Below are 25,676 nucleotides of genomic sequence, written 5' to 3'. Positions count from 1 at the left end.
TAAGCCACTCAAGAAATACTTCTCTCTCTTCTTTCTGCCTGCCTTTCCCTGTTGCATCGGCTCATTCTAGCTACAGCTGTGTATTCTTAAGAGAGGTGAATCTGGTTGTCCTAAGTAACATTGTTCTGTTCTGTAAGCAATAGATCGTGACTTCATTCATACAATCATAGAATAGTTTGGGCTGGAATGGACCATCAGAGGTCAGAGAGTCCAAATCCCCTGCATTAAAAGCTGCTACTTTAAGCTCTAACAGTGGGCTACATTAAACTTAAATCTTTGGGAGGTTTCTAAAGTCTAGTCTCTTAACTCTGCTACCCCACTTACCCCTTTGCTTACATTCCTGTTGTTTGTGGAAGAAAACTGTATTGCTGCTTACCTGTGGCTTAAAGTAACACATCTGCACCATTTTAAAGAGCAACCTGTCTCTTTACCCTCACCAGCATTCCATTCATGTCAGGTCATGGTTCTGTCAAAAAGCTTCAGCTACAGGATTTGTGTGCCTCCCTTTTCAGCAGTAGAAATACGTGCTTCTTGCCTTCCCTTGATGAACATCAGCATTTTCAGAAATAACTAACTGCTGCCAGAGTGGGAAAGACCCACCAGCTGCTGCTGACCTCAGGCAGTGCTTGAGAACACGAGGTTCAATGCCAGATTTGAGGTTTTGTTTTTTTTTCTGAGGATCTTGGCAGCCCATGATCAGTGAGTCAAGTTCCAATTCATCATAAACTGAACTTCTGGTAGGTTTCATGTTGGATCTGCCCCTCAACCCCCAGACATGCAGATGTATGCCAACTTAAATATGAAACAAACATGATTAAGAACATGCTCTTCATCTTTATTTTTCTGGTAGTATCTCATCAGTGACTAAAGCTTAATATTTCACCCACTGTTTACCTCAAACCTTTGCCAACAGCATAATTAATTCATTTAAACAGTCATTCTCTTAAAAAAAAAAAAAAGAAGTAAGAGTGATTTTCTGGGAGAAGTCTCAGTATGTGCTGCCAACTTTGAATTTAGTGGAGTACAACAAACTACTCTCAGTTTGACCCTAAACAAACAGCAACACCCAAGTAGCAGTTGTAGAATCAACCCAAAAGCAGGTTCGAAACAACCTGTGCCCATGGATGGGGCTGTGGAATACAGAGAGGACTTTAAGGAACAGCTTGAATTGAGCTTTCTCACCTAGGCACTAAATTATGCCTAACAACTAAAGAAGGAACTCGAAGCAAGCCTGTACCTTTGATTGAAAACAAACATCTTAAACCCCCATTTGTAACTTAATAGTAGATCCTTTGTCACTAGTTCCAAGTCAAATTGGAGTTTAGTAGCCAAGAGGCATAACAGTGGGAACTGGGAGCAGGCAGGCAGGAGCAAAGACACACAAGTCCCTATGAATGGTTTTGTTAAGTGACTGTAATAGATGTCTATTAAGAATCCTGTCAGATTCAGGACTCACATTCAAAATGGCACTGATTGATACCATCTACCACATTAGCTTGTGGAGCAGGCTGCTCTGACAGGGGACACTGCTGTGGGTGATGTCCAGCAGTGCTGTTGTGCAGTGTGCTAGAGGGAGAGACTAACACATGGATCCTGTTGGAGATTACACTGGATGCACCAGGGCAGCTCTACCACAATACCTCGGCAGCTGAAGTGACAAGCAGTAGAAGAGCTGCTCTCAACTGACAGCTCATCTTGGCTTCAGCATTCAAAGTTTTTGTGTCCTGTACTTGGCTGAGTAGGAAATACATTTCAGAGATAAACTTCTGGGGGAGGATAAGACAAAGCATCCATCTTACCACATCTTTGCCAAGCACTTCCCAGGCAGTGAGAGCTCCAAGTGCACTGTACCCTACAGATGCCCTCTGTTTATCTGAGCCAGCTGGGAGAGATTGGCTGGAACAGGAGCATTGAAACCCATGGCAAGTACTCGCAGGTCTGAGCGCTGGGGGATGCCATTGGGATGGCAACACACTATATGACTGCCTTGTAAATATTCACCTGAACAGATGGTTTTAGGAAGCAGGATCTTCTGCCCTAGCCAACTTTGGAGGGAGCTTTGGGTGGGTCAGGCAGCACCATCATACCACATCACAGCATCCTGGCTGGTTGAGATGAGGAATGTGCCTGGTGGTAAACTACGGGGACACTGGGCTCTCGTAACCATGGCAGGTGAGTCTTGCCTGGTTTGGGGAAGAAGAGACCTACACGGCAGGTGTAGGATTTAGCACATTTCATTTAGTTCTAAAAAATGAAGGCTACCTTGCATTCAAGGGAACGTGGTGCCACCTTAACAGCATAGCGAAGCCCACTTGTTAAGACGGTTACAGCTTTGTTTTCATACACTCATTTAACCCAGATGAAAACTCTTTGCCAGCACTAATTCACTTGCTTTTGTTGCTGCATTTTGACACTGATTAATTTAATTTGCCAGTCAGTATTTTGACAAGATCAATACAAAACCTTATTAAGAAACTGCATTTATCCCTGGTACATTTCTGGTAATCCTGTGGAAAGTTTTAGAAGACATATTACTCGGTATCAAAACTTTATACAAAATGGAAATGGGGTTTTGTTCAATCAAAATAATCTTCTATATCAATATCTGGATTCAGGAGATCTTCACCATAGGTTGAAAGGTCCATTTGATTTAAAATTAAGTTTTCAAAGGTTTCTTCCAAGTCCGTGTCACCGATCAGCACAGCTCCCACCATTCGGCCACTCTGCATCACTACTTTCACGTACTCCTGTCCCTTGGTACACCTCAGCATCAGTTCATGGTCTAAACCCAAGCCTTGAGCATTGTACTTTCCCAAAACCACCACCTAGCAGAAAGAAAAAGAGAAAGCACTCAGAAAAGCATTGCAGTGGCTTTTAGTACTTCTGCCAGTACTGTTCTAAGCTTCAAAAGACTGATGCAAACAGGGAAATATTTGTCCTGGGGGAACCTCCCCCCTTCACAGGTTAAAAATCTTCACCTTGAACTATCATACGCAGAACCAATAACGAACCAGCTACCATGCTGAACTCTGGCTGACGTTATCCAAGGACAGAAACCTAGTGAAATGGAATGTGTGCGCAGAGATGCAGATTAGAGCAGTTGTCAAGTCACCAATTGGAAGTTGTAACACATCTGTAAAGATCATTGCCCTCTTCAGTTTCAGCATTCAAAGTCAGCATGAATGGAGAAAATCTAAACTAAGGTTAATTATTACAGAGAGAAGACCGTTTTGTCAATATTAAAGCATCTGCTCAGTGTCAGCAAGTGAAGATAAGCAAGCAACGTGTGTTACTCTGTGGTTGAAGGCTATCAGACTGCGTTTACTTTACCTTGTAATTGAAAAATTTTGTAACATGAGCAAATAGTTCAAAGCTGAAATCCAGATCGATTGATTCCCCTAACATATCTGCTGCCATGCATTTGGCTGCGTACCATCCCATCTGCCTGGCTTGAGTCCACAGCCTCATCTAAAACCAAAGAAAAATAAATTTAAAGACTGAAGAAGACATGTAAGAATATCCCTGGGCAATGACCAGCACTTGCTGTTCTCACCAATGCATACGATGGGTTTATTACACTTAGCAAGGCTGAACAGCTTTTCTTCCAGCCACCTAGATAAAATCATCTGTCACCAACACATGAGGATTATCTACTTATTCACTGGTTTCCATTTCAATTAAACTTTCTTTTCTCCCATCTGTGTAATTTACCCTGCAATCAGACTGATGCTGAGCGCACACCTGTACAATTTGATTTACCTGATGCCACACTGGACTTGGTTCCCAGGATGCTGTGCATATATCTCCAGCTGCATATATGTCTGGCAGGGATGTGCGCATGTGCTTATCCACCTTGAGACCTCCATCTTCACCTACAGCAAACTAAAGAATTCGCACAACTCAGCAATAACAAAAATAATCATTTAAACAAAGTAATTCAACTTTATCTGTGTTAAGCAGCCATCTCATTTGTTACTTTTTAATGGCAGACTCCTAAAAATGTCCAGTTAAATTCACTATTCTGTTTAATCAAAACATTTGCAGGTCTAAAATGATACGAATAAACGCTATGGGAAGCCAGCAAAGTGCTCTTCTGGGTGCCATGTAGCACAGAGAGAAAGGTCATTCAGAGTGAGTAATTTATGGCTACTTATTGTCCCGTCTAATCTGACTCTATTAGGAAAGCCTGACACCACAACAGAAACATGTGGTTCAAACCTCTGCATCTCAAGGCTCCTTCACCATCAAGGGAAGAAAATGGATTCCCTGAAAAGTGAGTGCCACAGTGAAGTATCTTTCACAACTACCTACATATCAAGTATTACTTCTTCACATGGAAATGCAGCCCTGCCCCCTGCAGAGCTTTTCCTGAATTGTATCAAACCAAGAACCCTTCAAATAAGCAAAGAGAAAATTGGCCTACAAAAGCAGAATTTCCCAGCAATCTCTGCATGCTTTTCTCACCAAGTTTAAAAGCAGATCAGTGCTGCATTTTACAACTGATTTTCAAGTATCCTTTAAAATCTCTCTAACTATGTATGAAAACTGAAGCTTAGAAAAGCATTATGTACTGAATAAAATTGTTTAACATGAAACTATGCAGAGTGGTAAGACATAGAATCATAGAATAGTTAGGGTTGGAAAGGACCTTAAGATCATCTAGTTCCAACACCCCTGCCATGGGCAAGGACACCTCACACTCAACCATGCCACCCAAGGCCTCATCCAACCTGGCCTTGAACACTGCCAAGGAAAGAGCATTCCCAGCCTCCCTGGGCAAACCATTCCAGTGCCTCACCACCCTCTCAGTAAAGAATTTCTTCCTTATATCTAAACTTCCTCTGTTTAAGTTTGAACCCGTTACCCCTTGTCCTGTCACTACAGTCCCTGATGAAGAGTCCCTCCCCAGCATCCTTGTAGGCCCCCTTCAGATACTGGAAGGCTGCTATGAGGTCTCCACGCAGCCTTCTCTTCTCCAGGCTGAACAGCCCCAACTTTCTCAGCCTCTCTTCATATGGAAGGTGCTCCAGTCCCCTGATCATCCTTGTGGCCCTCCTCTGGAGATGTTCCAACAGTCCCATGTCCTTTTTATGTTGAGGACACCAGAACTGCACACAATACTCCAAGTGAGGTCTCACAAGAGCAGAGTAGAGGGGCAGGATCACCTCCTTCAACCTGCTGGTCACGCTCCTTTGGATGCAGCCCAGGATACAATTAAAAGCAAGGGGCTTCCTCCTAAAGCTGTTGTCCCCACCCAGAACCGCTTTGCTGTCCTGCAGGGGGCTAGAGGAGGAAACGCACTGGCACCAGAAACAACTGGCTGATGCACTGGTAAAGAAGATCTCTACTGGTGCTGCCAGGAAAAAAAGGCGGGTCATAGTGGTAGGGGACTCTTACCTTGAAAGGGACAGAGTCATCATGAGGACGACTCATCTGTCGGCCTGACCCAGTCTCGAGGGAGGTGTGTTGCCTACCTGGGGCACGGATCAGGGGCGTTGCAGAGAGGCTGCCTGCTCTAGTGAGTCCCACTGACTATTACCCACTTCTGGTGATCCATGTGGGTGCTGGTGATGTTGATAGCAGTAGGCTGGAGAACATAAAGAAGGACTACAGAGCCCTGGGAGAGGTGGTTAGGGGCTCTGGAGCTCAGATTGTCTTTTCATCAATTCTCCAGGATAGGGGGGAGGACCTTAAAGAAGCTAGGAGGATTGGCCAGGTTAATAAATGGTTAAAAGGGTGGTGTCATAGTCAGGGATTTGGGTGTCTTGAACATGGGGCCCAAGTTTGTAGGCCAGGTCTACTGGGGGCTGGTGGAGCTGCTCTGATACAGAAGGGGAAGAGAGGTTTTGGTAGGAGGCTTGCAAGACTGGTCAAGGTTGCTTTAAACTAGATGTGTTGGGGGAGGGGGGCATCATTCCATCCCAACACACCCAGTCAGTTGCCAGCACCTATAATAAATGCTTGGAGTGACACAGAGATATTCCGGCAGCTCCAGCCAATGAGCCAGCTTCATTTGGAGCTCGGCTCAGATGCCTCTATACAAATGCCCGTAGCATGGGGAACAAACAAGAGGAATTAGAGATGCGTGCAGGTCTACGGAGGTATGACAAAACAGGCATCACAGAAATATGGTGGGATGGCTCCTACGACTGGAGTGTTGGAATGGAAGGTTACAGGCTCTTTAGAAAAGACAGGCCTGGCAGGCGGGGAGGGGGAGTTGCTATTTATGTTAGGGATAGGCTGGAGAGCATGGAACTGTGTCTGGGGACAGGTGAGCAGTTGAGAGAGAGTTTGTGGGTCAAGGTCAAAGGGAGAACAGCGATGGGAGACATTACTGTGGGGATCTGTTCCAGGCAAGCCTGATCAAGAGGAATCTGTGGATGAAATGCTCTATAGGCAGATAGGAACAGCCTCACGCTCACAGGCCCTTGTTCTCATGGGGGACTTCAACCACCCTGACATCCGTTGGAGTGAAGGTACACCCCGGCACAAGCAATCCAGGAGGTTCCTCGATTGTGTGGAAGACAACTTCCTTCTGCAAGTAATAGAGGAGCTGACAAGGAGAGGTGCCATGCCTGACCTCATGCTCACCAACAGGGAAGGGCTGGTTGGAAATGTGACGCTCCAGGGCAGCCTTGGTTGCAGTGACCACGAGATGATCAAATTCGAGATCCTTGGGACAGTGAGAAGAGCGTGCAGCAAGGTCACTGCCCTGGACTTCAGGAGAGCAGACTTTGGCCTCTTCAGGAGCCTGCTTAGTAAGGTTCCATGGGATACAGCCCTAGAGGGCAGGGGGTCCCAAGACTGTTGGTTGATATTCAAGGATCTCCTCCTACAAGCTCAGGAGTGTTTTTTCCCGCCTAGAAGGAAGTGCAGCAGGGGAGCCAGGAGACCTCCTTGGATGGATAAGGAGCTGCTGAGGAAAATTAGAAGGAAAAAGGAGGTTTATAAAGGTGGAAGCAAGGACAGGCAGCCTGGGAAGAATACAGGGATGTTGTCCGGGAAGCTAGGGACCAGGTTAGGAAAACTAAGGCCCAGTTAGAATGGAACTTGGCTAGGGATGTTAAGGATAACAGGAAGGGATTCTATCGGTACGTAGCAAATAGAAGACAGACTAGGGACAACGTAGTCCCCCTCCGGAAGCTATTGGGAGAACTGGCTACCCTGGATTTGGAGAAGGCTGAGGTTCTTAATGACTTCTTTGCCTCAGTCTTCACTGGCAAAGGCTCTGACCGCACCACCCAAGTCTTGGAAGGCGGACGCAGGGACTGTGAGAATGAAGACCCTAGGCCCACTGTAGGAGAGGATCTGGTTCGAGACCATCTTAAAAACTTAAACGTACACAAGTCCATGGGACCTGACGAAATCCATCCGCGGGTCCTGAAGGAGCTGGCGAATGAAGTTGCTAAGCCCCTGGCCATCATATTTGAAAAATCATGGCAGTCAGGTGAAGTTCCCAATGACTGGAAAAAGGGTAATATAATCCCCATTTTCAAGAAGGGGAAAATGGATGACCTGGGGAATTACAGACCAGTCAGTCTCACCTCTGTGGCTGGCAAACTCTTGGAGCAGATTCTCCTGGAAGGCATGCTAAGGCACATGAAAAACAAGGAGGTGGTTGGTGACAGCCAGCATGGCTTCACTAAGGGGAAATCCTGCCTGACCAATTTGGTGGCCTTCTATGATCGGGCTACGGAACTGATGGACAGGGGCAGAGCAGTTGATGTCATCTACCTGGACTTGTGCAGAGCGTTCGACACTGTCCCGCACGACATCCTTGTCTCTAAATTGGAGAGACATCAATTTGATGGGTGGACCACTCAGTGGATAAAGAACTGGCTGGATGGCCGCACACAAAGAGTTGTGGTCAATGGCTCGATGTCCAGCTGGAGACCAGTAACGAGTGGTGTCCCTCAGGGATCGGTGTTGGGACCAGTCTTGTTCAACACCTTTGTTGGTGACATGGACAGTGGGATTGAGAGCGCCCTCAGCAAGTTTGCCGATGACACCAATCTGTGTGGTTCAGTTGATACGCCAGAGGGAAGGGATGCCATCCACGGGGACCTTGACACGCTTGTGAGGTGGGCTGATGCCAAACTTCATAGTTTAACCATGCCAAGTGCAAGGTCCTACACCTGGGTTGGAGCAATCCCAGGCACAGCTACAGGTTGGGCAGAGAAGAGATTCAGAGCAGCCCTGCAGAGAAGGACTTGGGGCTGTTCGTCGATGAGAAAATGAGCATGAGCCGGCAGTGTGTGCTCGCAGCCCAGAAATCCACAGTAAGACACAAATTAAGCATTAAGCATTATTTCTAGAACACCGTGTGGGTTTTCAAAACATTATTACTGATGCCCCAGGCAGCGAAGTAACACAGCTTGCCAAATTTCCAACTGTACTACGTGTGTTACAGGGATACCTCATCTTGAGAGTTCATTTTGTATTTTTACCAAGGCCAGAGAATACATTGCAAACACTTAATTCCTCATCTAACTTCATAACAGAGGCCTTGAAATATTTAACAGCTCAACATCAGATGTATGTGTCATGATTTAAGCCCAGCCATTAAGTCAGAACCATGCAGCTGCTCACCCACTTCCCCTCTTTCTCCCCCCACTCCCAGAGGGAAGGGGAGGAGAAATTAAAGAATGTAACTGCCCCAGGTTGGGATAAGAACTGTCCAGTAACTAAGGTATAACACAAAACCACTACTGCTATCACCAATAATAATAGGGATAAGGGAAATAAAAAGGGAAGAGAATACAACCGCTCACCACTCACCAACTGATACCCAGCCTGACCCAAGCAGTGGTCTGGGCCTTGCGCTAACTCCCCCCAGGTTATATACTGGGCATGATGGGTTGTGGTATGGAACACCCCTTTGGCTAGTTTGGGTCAGGTGTCCTGTTTCTGCTTCCTCCTGGCTTCTTGTGCCCCTCCTCACTGGCAGAGCATGAGACTGAAAAGTCCTTGATCAGAGTAAGCGTTACATAGCAACAACTAAAAACATCAGTGTGTTATCAGCATTGTTCTCAGGCTAAAGCCAAAACACAGCACTGCACCAGCTACTAGGAAGGAGAAAAATAACTGTTATGGCTGAATCCAGGACAGTATGTTTTCATAATTTTCTTCGTCTGTATTCATAGGACAGCATTTCACTTCAGGATCAGAGGAACCACAGACCACCAAACACCCCTACGTGCTGCTTTTGCCTGTAAGAGAGTTAATTTTCTTTACAGAAGCCTGTATGGTTCTGTGGTTTGGATTTGTGATGAGAAATGTGTTGGTAACACAGGGATGTTTTAGATGTGCCTGAGCAGTGCTTACACAGTCAAGCCCCCTCTACTTCTCATGCTGCCCTGCCCCTGGCAAGGCTGGGGGTGCACAAGAGCTGGGAGTGGACTCAGCCAGGGCAGCTGATCCCCACTGATCAAAAGGACAGCCCAAGCATATGATGTTGTGCTCAGCAAGAAAAGCTGGCGGGAAGGAGGAAAGGGGGATGTTTTTAATTATGGCATTTGTCTTCCCAGGTTACCATTAACACCTGTAAACCCTGTCTTCCTGGAGATGTCCAAACCTCTCACTGCTCATGGGAAATAGTGAATTAATTCCTTATTTTGCTTCGCTTGAATTGTCTTTATCTCAAACCATGAGTTTTCACACTTCTCCAACTTTTCCTTCCAACCCTCTTCCCCATCCCACTGCCAGCCAGGGTTAAACCAGACACCCACTGTGGAGACAGAATGATCACAAGGCCTGAAAATTCACAGGGCAGCTATGAACTTCATAATCAGCATCCACATCGGGATGTTGATTTAAAGCATGACTTTCCTCAATGAAATGATCATGTTTGTAGCTCTGTTTCCCAGATTCAGGATATTGAAAGTAAATGCTTCCTTCCCAGGAGAAAAATGTGAAGACTTTTAAGATAAGAAATGGTGAAGAATTAACACAAAAATTATTCTAAATATTTGCCACATTAACCAATTATACAAGAGTTTTTCTCTCTTCGTATAGGCTTAATCTTAACAGTGTATATTGTATGTGTACTGTCTACCATGAGATATGAGGAGCAACATAATAAGCCAAGACCACAAATGAAATCCATTTTATATTTCCAGCATCAGCATACCTGCCTTATTTTGAAATGGCGTACGCTGGAAACCTGTCACAATCCATGTCGGAACAAAAGCATAAACCAGCTGAAAAAAGCTTAGCTCACCTTACTTAAAAAACCAAAACAACTTTAACTTCAAAAGAAATCATACTTACATTATTGCCAGCAAGAAATGGTGTAACATTTGGCACAACTCCGGTTGCACTGACAATGAAATTGCATCCATAAATTTTTCCGTTAGTTAATTCCACATATACAGGCCAAAGCACTGAAAAAGGGAAAAGTTTTGCCCTGAGAATGTAACCAACAGATGTTATTTTATTAATTATGTCTTCTAATAAGAGATGAAATAAAATGGAAAAAAAAAAATCTACTGAGACAACTAGCTGATTACGTAGGGAAAAATAAAAAAGATGTAATTAGAGGTTACCTATAACTTTTCTGACCTTCACTCAGGACTACAAAGACCTATGAGATTTTGGAGCTTAGCTCCAAGTCCTACTATTAACTTTATCTGGAATTTTCCTGAATCAAAGGCCTCATATGTAAAGGGTGAGTGTCAGGATGATGGAGCTAGGTTTTTCTCAGTGATGTCCAGTGATAGGACAAGGGGCAATGGGTGTAAACTGGAGCATAGGAGGTTCCATGTGAATATCAGGGAAAACTTCTTTACTGTGAGAGTGACAGAGCGCTGGAACAGGTTGCCCAGGGGGGTTGTGGAGTCTCCTACATTGGAGATATTCAAGGCCCGGCTGGACAAGTTCCTGTGTGATGTACTGTAGGTTACCCTACTCTTGCAGGGGGGTTGGACTAGATGATCTTTTGAGGTCCCTTCCAACCCTTGGGATTCTGTGATTTATAGGAGGAAAATACTGTGTCTTGACACTTGCCACTTCTTCAGACGTGTGGGATATTCTCTGAAGTATCTGGCAACTGCCAAGTATTCTTCTATATATGTGTTTCCTGATGCACAGGAAATGCCTCAAAAGCAAAAAGAATGTCAGACATTTGACTTCTTAGAATTTTATGCCAGAAGTAACTGGCTATTAAAAAAGTATTTTAAACATTAATTTCAGTTCAGTGGAATTTATAGACAGAATTCATGAAGTAAGTGATATTTTCTTCTGTTTTCTTTGAAGAATTACTTCAGTTTTAACACTCAGTGTTGTTCTGTTGGAGGTTTTACCTCTTATTCTACCTCCACTATTTTACCTGCTTTACCCCCACTATTAAAATATGATTTTATTGGACTGTTACAAGGTGGGACTACTCTGCATACAGGATTTAGGTGACTTTGTGGTAAAAGGGTCTTATCCATAACATTTTGTAATTTAATTGTAGCCCATAAATCAAATTCTCAACTACTATAAATTGCTAGAGCTCCATTTGATTTATAAAGGATTTATTTTCCAAATCTGTATTTGCTCTAAAACAGCAAACAGGATCAAACATGCTCCAATACTTCAATCTTCAACACGTTATTTCTGCTCAGTACTGGCACCTACCTTCATCTGGTTCCACGTTCTTCTCTTCTTTAGGAAAAGCCAAAGAAGTCTGTTGCAGCTGTAGAAATTCTTGCTGTAAGTGTATTTTCTTTACTTCACATAGTACTTCAATATGTACTTTATGAGAAAACTGGAGAAAGATTGACAAAACTGATATGATCAAAATTGATATGATCTCAAACATGATCAGCAAAAGCAACATTTTTAATAGCAAGTGCACCTTCACCTAAAATGACTTTAGTAAACTGGGAAAAAAACCCAAACAAACCAAAAATCAAACCATATATCCCATCCTAAAGCATGACACATGAGCTGAGTTCCCACACTTACTCCGTTTTTGGCACAGATCTAACCACAGCAAATGGCAATTTATCTGCTTTTCCAGCAGACACCTCATGTTCCTTGAAATTTCACAAGAACCTAGATTTTTCTGGCACACCAGAAAACATACTCAAGTTCCCCTGAGTTTACAGAAAAAGAATTCAGAACTTATCAAAACAGAAAAAAGTAAACTTATCTTTCCTGTCTTTCAGGATTTCAAATCCTTCATTTTTCTGTCATGAATTCAATTCATAATTGCGTATCTCATAAACTTAATACTGATAACAACATTATGTTCTAAATGCTGTAAAAAGAAAAAGGAAATATATCCTGTTCCACCAACCCATGTTTCAGCCACTTACTCCTATTCTGAGGTTGAGACAAACTCAGAAAGTTACCTGTTTCTCTTCTGTGGATTCTGGCCTTGAATGGTTTTATTCTTCACTAACCCAACATGTTTCCATGGCCTTCAACAGCCAAAACTCCACTGTTTAATCTGCTGAATATCCTAAATATCCTTCAGCTGGCATTGTACAGCTATTTCTGTAGATATTATGACTGTTTGAAAGGTCTGTTTTCTAATGTGTGATGCAAATGCCTAACAGCCAAGAGATTAATAAATACAAAACTGACCAAAAAATAAAAGGATTTTTATTCTTCACAGTGTTCATCCCCACTACCGATTTTATATTGCATTATCTGCTGTGACAGCAGACTGATGTTCCCTGTACCTCTGTACAAATCCTACTGTATGTATGGCAGCTAAAATGACAACGGAGGCCCCACTGCTAATGTTTAAAGCAAAGATTGACACCAGTCCTACAGAAACCTACAAACCAACATTTATATTTCAATCTGAAGAGCAAATTGCTAAAACCATGCCAGTGGAGCTGATTAGCCACCTTCTTCCTGAAGCAGAATATTACTTTATCTGTTTTAACATACTTTCCTGTTAAATTCTGATGGAACAGGAGAATCAGTTGAAGCATTATTTTATTTTTCTAATAATCCTGAATGTGACACTGCATGTTCTGTCATCCTTACCCACTTAAAGCAACATTTAAACAAATACGTAAGTAAGATTATGACCATACCTCTTTAGTCCCTTTAAGACTTAAACCCTCATGCCAATCAGGGCCTAAGGCACTGCCCAGTTTGTCAGATGCTGCTATAGGTCTTTCTTTTTCCCCACTTCCTGAGGGAAAGAGATGAAGAATATCAGATTTAGCATGCATACTTCATGGCCTGAAGGTCTGGTTATTAAAAGGAAAGACAAAAGTGTGTAATCCAAAACGTGTTACTTTGCAGTAATACTTCAAGCCAGTATTTTTAACGCCTTGCAACGTTACACCTTTCATTACTTCACTCATCTCCAAAACAACCATGCCCCCGCTGGATGCCTGCATGGACCCTTAACAGCCAGACACCACAGCACCACAGTTCTGGAGACTCACAGTAGACTTAGTTGCTTAACATCATGGCTAATCACTGTCTGCTAGCAAATGTCCACTGGCCCCTCCTTTGCATGAAAGTGAAAGGCGTAACATAGCATGATACATATGAAGAACACTGGGTGCCATTTTCTGATGTTCTGGCTGACTCTTTTACAATTTATTCTTCCAACCCAGAACCATGTTTGTGGGTTTTTTTTATTATTCTGGTCATATACATGTTTGTGTAATGTTCATTCGTGCAGTTCTAGTTGACTGTTGCTATTAAGACTGCAGTTTCACTGCATCAGTAATAACAACCTGAGGGGTTTCATCTGGTCCTCCAACAACTTATGATAGGAGAGTTCCTTCCTACATAATGCTGCCATGTATTACAAGTATTACAGAAAGTAGAACAAGTTCTTCAGCAGGTGGAATACACGAAATTGAATGAGAACTTGGCACTGTTACAAAAGATAAGCACACTTTTACATGCTGCCATGTCTCTATGTATATTCTGGATGGGGTTTTATATCCCTTTGTTACTTTTATTTTTTTAAAGAAGGGAGTGCTACCAATAACAGCAATCCTTATTTATGACCTGCTATATTAACTCATCTTAAGACTATGTTAACATTAAAAACTGCTGCTGCAGTGTTAGAAGACCAAAACACTATACCTTCCATTGTGTACTTGGTTCTTTTACATTCAATTGGAGTCTCTTGTTTTTCAGCAGACAGCTTTGGAATGAGAAATTCGGCTGCTCCTGCATCAAAGAAAGTGTTCCCAATGGCTTTGTCTTTGATAGCCCAGATCACTTCACAGCCTTGAATTTCATACCTGAAGGCATTTAAACAATGAATAAAGTCACAGACTACCTGAAAAGGACCTGACTCTTAGCAATGCAACTAGAAGCGTGACAGGTTTAATTCCAAAACCTAGGAATAAGGGATCCAAGATGTTTAAACCTATCAAATCCATCACTGCTTCTAAGTATTTTCATAAGGAACGCATTAAAAAAAAAGAAATTAAAATCTCTTCAAGCTGACAGGTCAAACTTTCTCACCAGCACAACCTCAGCTGCACCAGGGTGGAGGGCGAGGGGAGGTAGATCAAATTTATGACATTACTACTTAGTATTTCCTGCTCCCCACAATTTAAAAAATGTGCGTTTTTCCAGACTGCCCACTGCTAAGAACTGGCATTTGGATCTTGTTTGTACTACCTGGAACATGAACTGGTAGAGACACGCAGAGAACAATTTAGTGAAAGCGAAAAAGTGATTCCCTGCAACACAAAACAGGACCATATACTGGCATAATACAGGTGGTTTTGTAATGTAGCAGACTGAAGGACCACATGGTTCAGTAGCCTACCTATGACAAAGGCCACATCAGACACTTCAAAAGCTCTGTCAGCTTAGATTAGGGTGGGTGCAAGATAAACTGCCTCTTTATTCCCATTACACCTTCTTTTTCCAGAAGTCAGACAAGTTTTATAACTTAAATATTGCCCTAATTAGCCTTCACAGAAATCTCTGTTGGTGCCAACTCAGGCAGCGTACATTCTTGTTATCTATGTGCCAAAGCTTCTTTTGAAGCTTGCTGAATTTTATGTGACAGTAAGCAGCACTACACTGCAAAAAAAAAATTTTAATCAATTTTGCTACTAAATTCTTTAAGCGCTACAATTTTGTAAGTCAACCTTTTCCCAAACTCATGCACACTAGAAAAGATTTTATTTGCATTATCTATATTTAAAACTTAGTCATTTACTTACACTAATTCAAGTGCAATCCCGCCATTTCCTACCACTACTATTCTCTCAGCTTGAGCCAATTTCTTCTGGAAAGCCTGCATTAAGAAAGGAAAAAAGTCAATTACAGCTTAGGTCATGTGTTCCATCACACTGATCAATTATATCCTTCCTTTTCAGTATTTTCTTGTTCTGTTAGTCATCTTATTTTGATCCTCTCAGACTAATGATACACATTTGCTTACACCAAGATCTGGTACAAACACTCATGAAACCTGTGAAGTTCTAACACTGAGGGATGAAGTTACTGGTAAGGCCTTATAAGTCTCAAATTGAGACAGGAGAAGTTAAATAATTATGTTTAAGCCACTTACAGACCTTAATAGAATCCAGGAGACTTTTCTCTGCCCTAGAGACCATTAGTATTGTGATAGCTATTAATCCAGTTTTATCACAACTTGCATAACTTTCACAGTAATTTGCATAACATTAAAAAGGCAAAGATACAGAAATTTGGGAGTTTAAAAAATCCTGATCAGAAATCAGGAATTTAAAAAATTATTTGTATCAAATCTGAGAACCAATTTTATTTGTGCAAAAAGCTTTCAGAAAGAAATGAGTCTCCAAATCATATCTTAGTAGCAAGAGAAATTGAAAAAAAAAAAAAAAGACAATACAGCCCAGTGTTTTTTTAGATCCTAGTCATGATTCTTGATTTGTTTGAAAGAAAATACTTGAAGTGGCTCAGACCAGCTACTGCAACTATATGAAAATCTGTTCATCCATACTTCCAGTTTACCTAATTGTGCCAGAGAACCTGAACTGTAAAGACCAGGAAAACTGCAGTTCTTTAATGCCTTCAGAGAAGGATGCTCAAGTTGTATCAGAAGGAATTACTGAACGCAACCAATCATCATTGAAACAACAACAAAACCCAACCACAAAACAAAATAAAATCCCAACAAATCCAACCCCAGAAACAAGCATTTTCAGCCTCATTCAAAGTTCAACATCAGCTTTGATGTGAGCCCAGTCTACTGTTTCCCAGCGGCAGACAGTGGATACACATGGAAGACCATAAGACAACAAGCACATGATGATACTATCCTGCAACATCCTCACAGGTTCCAGACACCACTGGTGCCATTTTAAGTGGCATCTTTCTCTTCAACTTAGACAAGATAAATGCATTGAGGTCTGTCTTTTTGTGGTTTGTTGTTGCAGGGTTTTTTCCCTTCTATTTCTTTTCTTTTTTTTTTTTTTTAACTCAGCTAAAGTTTTAGTATCTAAACCAACCAACAACAATTTCATGGTTTCACGGCAGTTTACTTGAAAAAGTAACTCCTTTTTTATTCTCTATGTCAAATTTTATTTGATGAATTACAGTTCTTATGTTGTGAAGAAGCAGTGTTCATGTTGCTCCTCTAATTCTGAAGACCTACAGCAGTGAAACCTCACTTTCTACTTCTAAGCTGACGTTTTAGTCTATTAAGTCATTCCTCAAGTGAAAACTTTCCCACATCTTTTACTGTAACTGTAATTTTTTTATGTACAATGAGGACAAGCCACAGTAAAACTAGGAAGACAAAAAAAGCCATTCACTAACTTTTCATTGTGAGAAGCAGCCCTTCATATCATGTACCAGGTATGCCTCCTCATGGAAGATTCTACTAGCACCTACTTCCTGTTTATGTTTTCAGATTGGCTTCTGTCTGGAGGGCAAAAGATTACAATTAATTCCAGATTATCATGTTAGAAATATTGTCTATGAAATATCTATAAACTAAATAAATTTATTGACTAATTAAATAGCCTTAAAATACCACTAAATAAATTAGCTGCTACTGAAAGTCTTATTTAAGGATATATGATAACAAACACCACCTTATGTTTTACCATTTCACTCCACATCATCTTTAGTACTTTCCATCAGAATCAGGAATATATTTTACGCTTATACGTCCAAACTCCATTTACCTGTGCACTGTCAGTATCCCGGATTCCTAACACATATGGGTTTCCCTCAAAAATCAATTTTGGTTTTGCTCCAGCACACAGGCAAAGTTTCTCATACGTATATTCTTTCCCATCTTCAGTGAAAATTTTCTGTTAAAAGAAAAAATAAAAACCTATTGGAGACATCTAAGAGAACATCAGCATTTCTTCTCCTTCATGTCACAGTATTCTGCAGATATTAAATACTGTAACTGGCTTCTTAAAGAGCAAGCCTTCATACTCTCATTGATTGTGTGTCATTTATTTGCATTACATTCATCACACCCTTACAAGCCTAATTGTATGACCTCATACGACTGGTGAAACTGAAAGCGTACGCAGTGTACTCAAAGAAATGTGAAATAAAAGATTACCAGTTGGTGGCACTCTGTACTCACTAGCTGTGCCATGGAACAGGTTTTCCATGTGACGAATATCTTCCCCATCCCAGCAACATATTTAGGTCTATGCGCTATTATATAGTAGCAATTAAGAAACTCATTCAAAACCTTTCAACAATGGTAAACCTGTGTTAACCAGGCAAAGGCTAGAATAGAGTTTAGAAAGGCAGCAAATTCTGTCCTTTGCTAAAGAAAAAAGGTAAGCACTAAACCAGCTACATCATTCTGCAACAAAGCAGTACTTACATTTCACCATTTTATGACTTTATTTGTTGCTTTCCAAACTAGAAGCTAACCAGTTTACAGAGGTTTTGCATAACAAGAGTTGCTAATGGTTTTAGACAAAAGATCCTCCAAATTATAGTAATGATCTAAGAATATAATTAGATTCAGAGCATTCATAGAATCTAATTGGGATCATACCTCTGTGACTTAAAATGAGCATAATGCAGTTTGGATCTGAATGTGAATTTTTGATAAATGCATGCTGAAGTGAAAAGTAGTATGTCAAGCTGACACAGACACTATCAAGGATCTGGACCTGCTCATACTTGTAACACATTTCCTGCTAAAAAAAGAAATAAGAAAAGGTGGAAACATTGCTTCTTTCAGGATTTCTTTTTTTTTTTTTTTTGGAACACGAAGTTGTTAATATCGAGTCTCTGTAGCAACAAGCAGTAACTCAGGAATTGTCCAGGTCTGCAATCAAGGGTTAAAGAAATGTTCAGACACCTGGATTCATTCATATACAGTTTTGGTTTCACTGACTGGGTTCTCTGTGATTCTAATCAGGTTTTCAATGATCTATCTCTAAGGTGTCAAAGATTTCAATCTAAAACATATGATTTCATAATTTACGAGTAATTTCTGATCTACAATATTGTCCACTGTATGTATTTCTACTTGAACAACAAGTGTGAGTGATAAATGAAATTAAAGTTAGGAAGTTTTTTCTTGTAATTCTGGTAACTTAACACTTTAGTACTCTGTTCTTGAACAGAATTTCACACCCTAAACTTTCAACCATTTCTTACTTTTTTTTTATAAATAATTTGAAAAGCCACATAAAAGAGAACACACTAGCTTACGTGTTCATTGCTTCTCAACTGTTTTACTCCAGACTGTATAACTTTAATATTGGGATATCGTTTTTCTAATAAGGAACTTGGCTGCTCTTCTACATCAAATTCCTCAAGTGTTTTGGAGACCTGTAGAAAGAAGAGAGGTATTTAAAAATGTGAATTATTTATTTATCTATTTTTTCTAAAGCTTGTAACAAAACATGTTATGTTCATTTCCAGTAAAGGAATCACAACATAAAGCCCATATTGTCTCAAAACATGTTATCATGTTACTACTAAAGGCTCCTTTTTATATACAGGATCTTTTCATGCCTGTTCCTGGTATTCTCTTTTAAAAAAAAATATAATCTGTTGACATTATCTTCAAAAAATTCTTCCTGCAGGTAGTTGGTCCTTATGTCAGGAAAAGGGCTTACTGTTCTTCAGCTTGTATGCAGGACATAAGACAAGTGTTCAGGCAAAACAGATTCAAGATCACCTCAAAACATTTACTCAGCATCTCACCCTCAGTCACTACTCAGTATTTCACAGACCGGAGGGTGGGGGTGGGGGTGTGGGAAACCAGAATTTGGGAAATATTCTAAGTTATGTTCATTTTCTGGGTTTCTTCCAGAAGGGGGCCTCCAGGCCTTCAACTTTATAGAATATTCGAAGAGTCTGGCTCACAGCTAGGAACCAGAAACGACATCATGATTGCAATTCAGAGAGAAATTAAGATGCTTCTGTCCAAAACTTAAGATTCTGCTGCCTTCAAATAGTGTTTAGCTCCTCCCTTACTCTTCAGATGCTGAAACTTGTGCCAATGTGAATTACAGACTTTACACTTTTGCATGTTTAATGTCTTTCCTGGACACTCAGGACCCTATTGTCAGTTCTCTCAAGCTCAGAAGATATTTTTTAGTTGCATATTACTCTACCAGTCTCACAGAGAGCTCCAAGTCTCTCAGCTATCTTCTGAGCATTCCATTAGCCCTGGACAAAAAACAGAGTTGGAAAACGAAGGGATGCTGATAGCCAATTACAGGTACTAAACGCAAAGAACTGCTGTTCAAATTTTTTTCTGCTTTATTTTCCCCTGTAGTGATTTGAATTAGGCATTCATACACCACAAAGAATTACGATAAAACCAGGCTGTTAGATAAACTGCAGAGTGATCTTTCTTTACTTGTAGTGAGATATGCCACAACTGTTAGATACCATTTTCAAAAACATGGTATTTTTATGGGTTTAAACTTACACAGGGGAAGTTCAGGTTAGATATAAGGAAGTTCTTTACTGTGAGGGAGCTCCACCCCTGGCAGTGTTCAAGGTCAGGCTGGAATGAGCGTTCAGCAATACGGTCTAGGTGTGAGGTGTCCCTGCCCATGACAGGGGGGCTGGAACTAGATGATCTTAAGGTCCTTTCCAACCCTAACCATTCTATGATTCTATGAAAAAGAGAGTCATGACAATAAATGCCAGGTGCAAGTCCAGCTCTTGGTGTCTTGACTTTCCCTGAGACATAAACCTGACTTCTTACCAGCTGGCAGCTTTGCATCCCAAGTTCTATGCAATACAGTCTCCAACACTTTCCATGGCTCAGCGTAGAGCTTAAAGTTCCCTCAGAGAGAGAGAAAGAGCAGTGCTTTCTAAGATCTGAGTACCTCTGCGAAACCAGCTTAATGAACCCATAGACAGAAATCTGAAGTCACGTATGGATTTAGCTTTCTTCTTCAAACTAGCAGGAAAGAGGTCACCGAATCACCATCTGCTGGAGATGCAGATAAAGCTGACGGCAATTTCACAAAAATTTCCCTTTGTTACTTGTCAGAAGCCTGTTTCTGCCCGAAATTCAAACATATTACCGTATATAAGAATCACTAGTGAGACTAAGTTTCTTCAGTAATTTATTCCAAAGATATCATTTCTAGTGCTTGAAACGAAGCACCCATTAACAAATCAGTGAAATAAAGCTCCAGTAACTTGGAAAATACTTCCACTACGTAAGTATCCATTGCTTGAATGGTGTGAATATATTCACAATTATTAACAATTAGGAATCACTATAATGTATCTCATCAGTCCTACTAATACCACTGAAGTCACACTAATGTGAAAGCAAGTTTAAATTCGTAAGCATTTTCAGCTCTAGGTTCTAAATTACATGTACATACGCAAACTTCTGAAAAGGTCTTACCATAAGAAAAATTAAGTTGTTCTTACCTGTCTGAAATTCGTTACTGCTTTTATAACCGGAGAAGCTGTCATTAAGAAAATGTCTTCTGATGGGAATTCCATGGCCAGCTTTTAAAGAAACAGAAATAATGATATGTGAGTACAGTCATGAGTGAGTACAATCAATAGATTTTGACTTTAAGACAAAAAAAATATTACCAAAAAGTAATATATGTTACTACACTACTTTAGTGGAATCCTATTGGATAAACAGTACTTCAAGAGTGTTTAAGTATTATCCATAAGAGTGGCAACAATTGAAATGAACAGAATTTGGAGACCCAGAATCTTAATTCATTCCACACAAATACATCTTCATGAACTGCAGCTATGGTATAAGGGACTACTCAAATGACTATTTGTCACAGTATTCTAAAGGCCAACTGTAGGAACAGACTATGACCATGTGCTTTCTGGAGACATCCAGTTGCTGGACATATTTTTTTTTAATCATAGAGCAGTAACTGTCCCTAACATATGCTTCACACATTGTAGCTGTATGTGTTGTATTGACAGACAATAGGAAGAAAGATTGACATGTAACACACTGTGCTGCAGCAGCTGCTCTTAGCTGTATCGAATGTGACTCAGAAAAACTACAGAATGCTGTAGAAAACACAAGATCATATTTGGTATCTTTATTAATGACAAGCAGTGGAATTGAGTGCACCTTCAGCAAGCCTACAGATAGTACCAAGCTGTAGGATGCAGTCGACATGCTGAGGGAAGGAACGCCATCCAGAGGGACCTTGACAGGTTTCATGAGTGTGCTCATGTGAGCCTCATGAAGTTCAAGAAGACCAAGTGCAAGGTCCCACACCTGGGTTGGGGCAATCAACAGTATCAGCACAGACTGGGTGGTGAATGGACTGAGAGCAGCCCTGCAGAGAAGGACTCTGGGGTACCAGTGGGTGAAAAATCAGATAAGGGCTGTCAACATGTGACTGCAGTCCAGAAAACCATTCATATCTTGGGCTGCATAAAAAGAATTGTGGGCAGCAGTTCGAGGAACTCAACCCGGAGTAGATTACGTATAGGTAAGAAATCCTTTAGTGTGAGACACTGGAACAGGTTGCCTGGAGAAGCTGTGGATGCTCCATCCCCAGAACAGTTCAAGGCCAGGCTGGACAGGGCTTTGAGCAACCTGATCTAGTGGAAGGAGTTCCTGCCCATGGCAGGGTGTTGGAACTGGATGATCTTTAAGCTCCCTTCCAACCCAAACCATTCTGTGATTCTATGTAATAATCATCAGATGTATACTGCAACTCAAAATTTTAAGACTGACATAATGTACTTTGCATCACTTACATATGCTCAAATGCTTACCCCTGCCCTCTTACTAAGATTTAATGGTTGTTTCAAACTTTCATTTGATCACAGTAAATTTGTTGAATTTCTTTACCTTCTAAAATACTAGGATTAGAAATCTGCCACACAGAATGTATATCCATACATATGGAAATATATGAGTCATCACAATCCACAAAGAAATGTTGCCATTCATAAGCATGAAAGGCAAAAATTACGTAAGGCATGAAACATTTGTGACAGAGAAAATAAATCTAACTCAAACTCAGCTTCTAAGACATTTTGTTGGAATATTTCAAAATTTACTCAAAATGTAAGTAACTCTGTATTAATTCTTTTGAGACAGACATGACGCAATGACTGTTCTCAGATAGCTGCCTAAGAAGTCTGAACTACAAGACATCATATAATGAATACCCAAAATGCAACATGATGGACAAGTTGTTTATTGCCACTGTGTTCCACAGAACCATACTTGCTCAAAACCAGGACCGAGAAAAATTGTGTCCAATCCTCCTCTTTTATTTCAAGCATACCCTCAGCTATGGATGCACAAAGCAGAAATCCTTCTAAAACACACAGCACCACTTTTAGTGGTCTTGGTGAACTGAAACATAGGCTAGAAGACCACTAATGCTCACTGCCAAGGGGCTTCCTGCAGTACTAAGATGAGAAAAACAAGCAAGTCTCTGTCATCACATAACAATCTGATTCGCGTTTTTCCAGGTTAAAAAATAAGGGTGAGGGAAAGGAAAAGAGTGTAAGGAAAGAGGTGGAATCACAGCAGTAACTGGCACTCTGTGAGCTTTGGAAGAAAATAAAACTCTGTGGCACTAACACAGCAAAAAGCATCTTCAAAAAACCAAAAAATTTTAGTCCCTTTTATAGCAATCTTAAAGATTGCAGACATCTAATGTATACTGGAAATAAGTGTATTGTGAAATAGAATCATAACAATTGAAGACAATTCTAAATTACTTCCAGGAAAACAAGTCTCTGGGAATATTAAATGTTGACCCAAATCTTATTCTTACAAGCACATAAGGATATACAAAAGCCTTAATTATGTAAATAGTTTAACAAACTTTTAAGGGATTACTCATACTAATACAGGATTTAAGTGTCTATAGACAGAGACCACGTGTTACATTAACCAAGAATAAAATGAAACCTCCCCTCAAGCTAATAAATGGTAGAATCAACCCAGATGCATAAAGATGAAGAACAGTATCAGTATTTTCTTTAGATTTTATCAGTATGTGGTTTATACAATGTCACAAATGAAATAGTATCACTCCATCCACAGAGACTACATGGCTGAAACACAGTCTTTTAAACTGCTTTGTAGTTTAAACAGCTATTCTTCACTGAACTGGAATCCACATCATTCTGTTCTACATTATAGGTACAAAACTGTATGTACAAAATTGCCTCCAGTTACTGCTACTTTAAAAACACTCTGAAACTAGAAAACAAATTTATTAAGAGTTCGAGCTCATGGAAAGCTGCTGAGATTGGGCAATCTTCACAGGTGTACAGCCCTAAACATGGATCCAACAACGACAGAAGGAGCACATCATAGCAGCATTCACCTTAGTTGCAGTATGATCCTTTATGCCTGTAAATAAGGCATGCAGTGCTCCTTTCTCACCTCCTGACTAGCATGCAGAATGCCTGCCTTTTCAAGCTACAAAGTTTTAATCCTCTTTTTATGAAGTGGTCCTAAGCCTTTATGAGGTTATTTGCAGTTCAGTTTTAACCTCTCAGCATTTCTAGACAGATAAACACTATTATAGTACAACACCGTTTCCCTGGAACTGTTTGGTTTGGGGGGGTGTGTTTGTTTGCTTTTGTTGTTGTTGTTGTTGTTTTAAGAGGAACAACGAATTTTTTTTAAAAAATAGGCTAATTACTAAATTAATCAGACTACTTATGCAATTACTACATAAATGTAGTGAACTGTTCTCTACAGAAGTTCCTAGGCTGGGTCTGTGAGCAGTAAAGCCTCTCGGCCTCACACCCTGATTCGGCTGTGCTAGGTCGCGGCTGGTGCCCGCGACCTACACGTCCCCCACAGCGGGAGACACCCGCACCCCGCTGTCCCCCCTCAACCGCTGGGGGTCGTCTACCGGAGGCGGGGGGGAGGTGGGGAAAGCGCGCATGCGTGAGGCGCGTAGTGGGGCCCCAGCCTTTTACCTTCTCCGCGCAGGTCACCCCTGCAATTCCTCCGCCCACCACCACGAACCGACTCCGTGCACCGCTGGGGGCTGCCGCCATTTCCCTGCTTGCTCCCCGGAGCGCCGGGCTTCCGAGAAAAGAAGACGCTGTTCGAGACCGGCTTTTCACTGCCGCCGCCTCGCTCGGGTGCGGGACGCGGCGTCGGAGCCCCGCCTACGGTGCGTGGCAGCGCCCAAACTTGCTCCGCTGGCGGCGCTGAACTTCCCGCAGGGCCAGGGCGGGCCTCTCTTCTGTCGCCCACCCCAACCCAGCCGTTTCCACTGGTTTTTATTTATTTTCTAATTTTTTTCTTTTTTAATTTCGAGTTTACTTTTTCCACTTCCTATGGCAATACCTTCACAGGTCTGAACGCTGAAGGATTTTGATGGACTTTGTCAAGGGACCAAAGAGAACAGATAGCAAATAGTTTATGATAAAAGTTAAAATACATGTAGGCCTTTTGTCGTTTCCTTAGTAGGAAGTCAAGAGAACAAAACATGGCAATGTGAGAGACTGTGTTTTCCCTAGGCCTACCCTTTCCTTATCAGCTTTGGACACAAAAAGTATAATTTAGCATGAAGTGTGGAGAGGAACATGAAGCTGATGTTTTGAGGCGTTCCTCTCCCCTCTCTGTAACCCTCCCTTCATGAGGTATAATTGGACTGTGCAGAAAGGATGGAACTTGCAAATCCTGGTTTTGGTGGTGGTCAGTCATTGGAGCAAATTACTTTGCTGTTTATTTCCTTTGGTTTTGAGTAGGATGAAAAGCCTGCTGCTGTAATACGACGTTCTCCAACATGGGACACTTAAGATTAGGCTGTCCAAGGTGCTGGGACATCTAGTCTGGGTCATGGTTTGCTAGGAAGGGTTGGACCAGGTGATCGTTGAGGTCACATCTGACCTTGGATTCTATGAAATGTGTTAAATTAAGGGAATAAATAGATACATGCGGTAAACTGCTCAGTGATGCCCAGAGTTTGAGGTGAACTGCTTAAAATGAGTTCGAGCTGTTGTGGTCTGGTTTACCTTAGAATTTTCTGCATATTAGTAAGTGTAATTTTCATTCCAATGCTGAAGTTCAATGCTTTTTTCCTCTTGGAAGAAGGGATAAGCTATGAAAGATAAAACTACCAAGTGCATGCACCACAGAAAATAACCCTGTTTTATGGCCACTGTCTGTTCAGGCAGTCCTGTAGCTATCAAGACATCAATCACATTCTTTAAAACAGTCACTTTCTGATGGCAGTTATTTTTAAATGCTTATATTTTGCCTTTTTTTAAGAGGTAACTTTGTTTTGCTGGCATTGAAGGTAATTTTACAGTCCAGGCTATTG

At 41.3% G+C, this 25,676-nt stretch overlaps 1 protein-coding gene across 1 annotated transcript; it reads right to left on the bottom strand.

The window, feature by feature from the left end:
* Nucleotides 1-463: 463 nt before the first annotated feature.
* Nucleotides 464-24,904, bottom strand: PYROXD1 (pyridine nucleotide-disulphide oxidoreductase domain 1). The gene is made up of 12 exons (XM_080628931.1): nucleotides 24,322-24,904; nucleotides 20,806-20,886; nucleotides 18,610-18,729; nucleotides 17,103-17,231; nucleotides 15,150-15,223; nucleotides 14,050-14,210; nucleotides 13,035-13,135; nucleotides 11,620-11,749; nucleotides 10,270-10,382; nucleotides 3,760-3,882; nucleotides 3,331-3,468; nucleotides 464-2,825 (listed from the first exon to the last, which is right to left on the bottom strand). The coding sequence occupies exons 1-12, from the start codon at nucleotides 24,400-24,402 to the stop codon at nucleotides 2,577-2,579; spliced, it is 1,500 nt and encodes a 499-aa protein (XP_080485057.1). The 5' UTR covers nucleotides 24,403-24,904; the 3' UTR covers nucleotides 464-2,576.
* Nucleotides 24,905-25,676: the final 772 nt, after the last annotated feature.

This window comes from Psittacula echo (assembly GCF_963264785.1).
Source record: "Psittacula echo genome assembly, chromosome: 1".
In the NCBI taxonomy this organism is placed as follows: domain Eukaryota; kingdom Metazoa; phylum Chordata; class Aves; order Psittaciformes; family Psittacidae; genus Psittacula; species Psittacula echo.
The sequence above is the reverse complement of the archived record's forward strand: the minus strand, read 5'-3'. Positions and strand labels throughout refer to the sequence as shown.

What these genes read in the sequence shown, in the direction of transcription:
- PYROXD1 (XM_080628931.1), bottom strand. Translation starts at nt 24,402, where the DNA reads ATGGCGGCAGCCCCCAGCGGTGCACGGAGTCGGTTCGTGGTGGTGGGC. An exon ending in GGGATTGCACTTGAATTAGT is followed by an intron (nt 14,211 to 15,149) that starts GTAAGTAAATGA and finishes AAATGCCTTCAG; the next exon opens with GTATGAAATTCAAGGCTGTG. An exon ending in CATTTCTTGCTGGCAATAAT is followed by an intron (nt 3,883 to 10,269) that starts GTAAGTATGATT and finishes CGAATTCTTTAG; the next exon opens with TTTGCTGTAGGTGAAGATGG.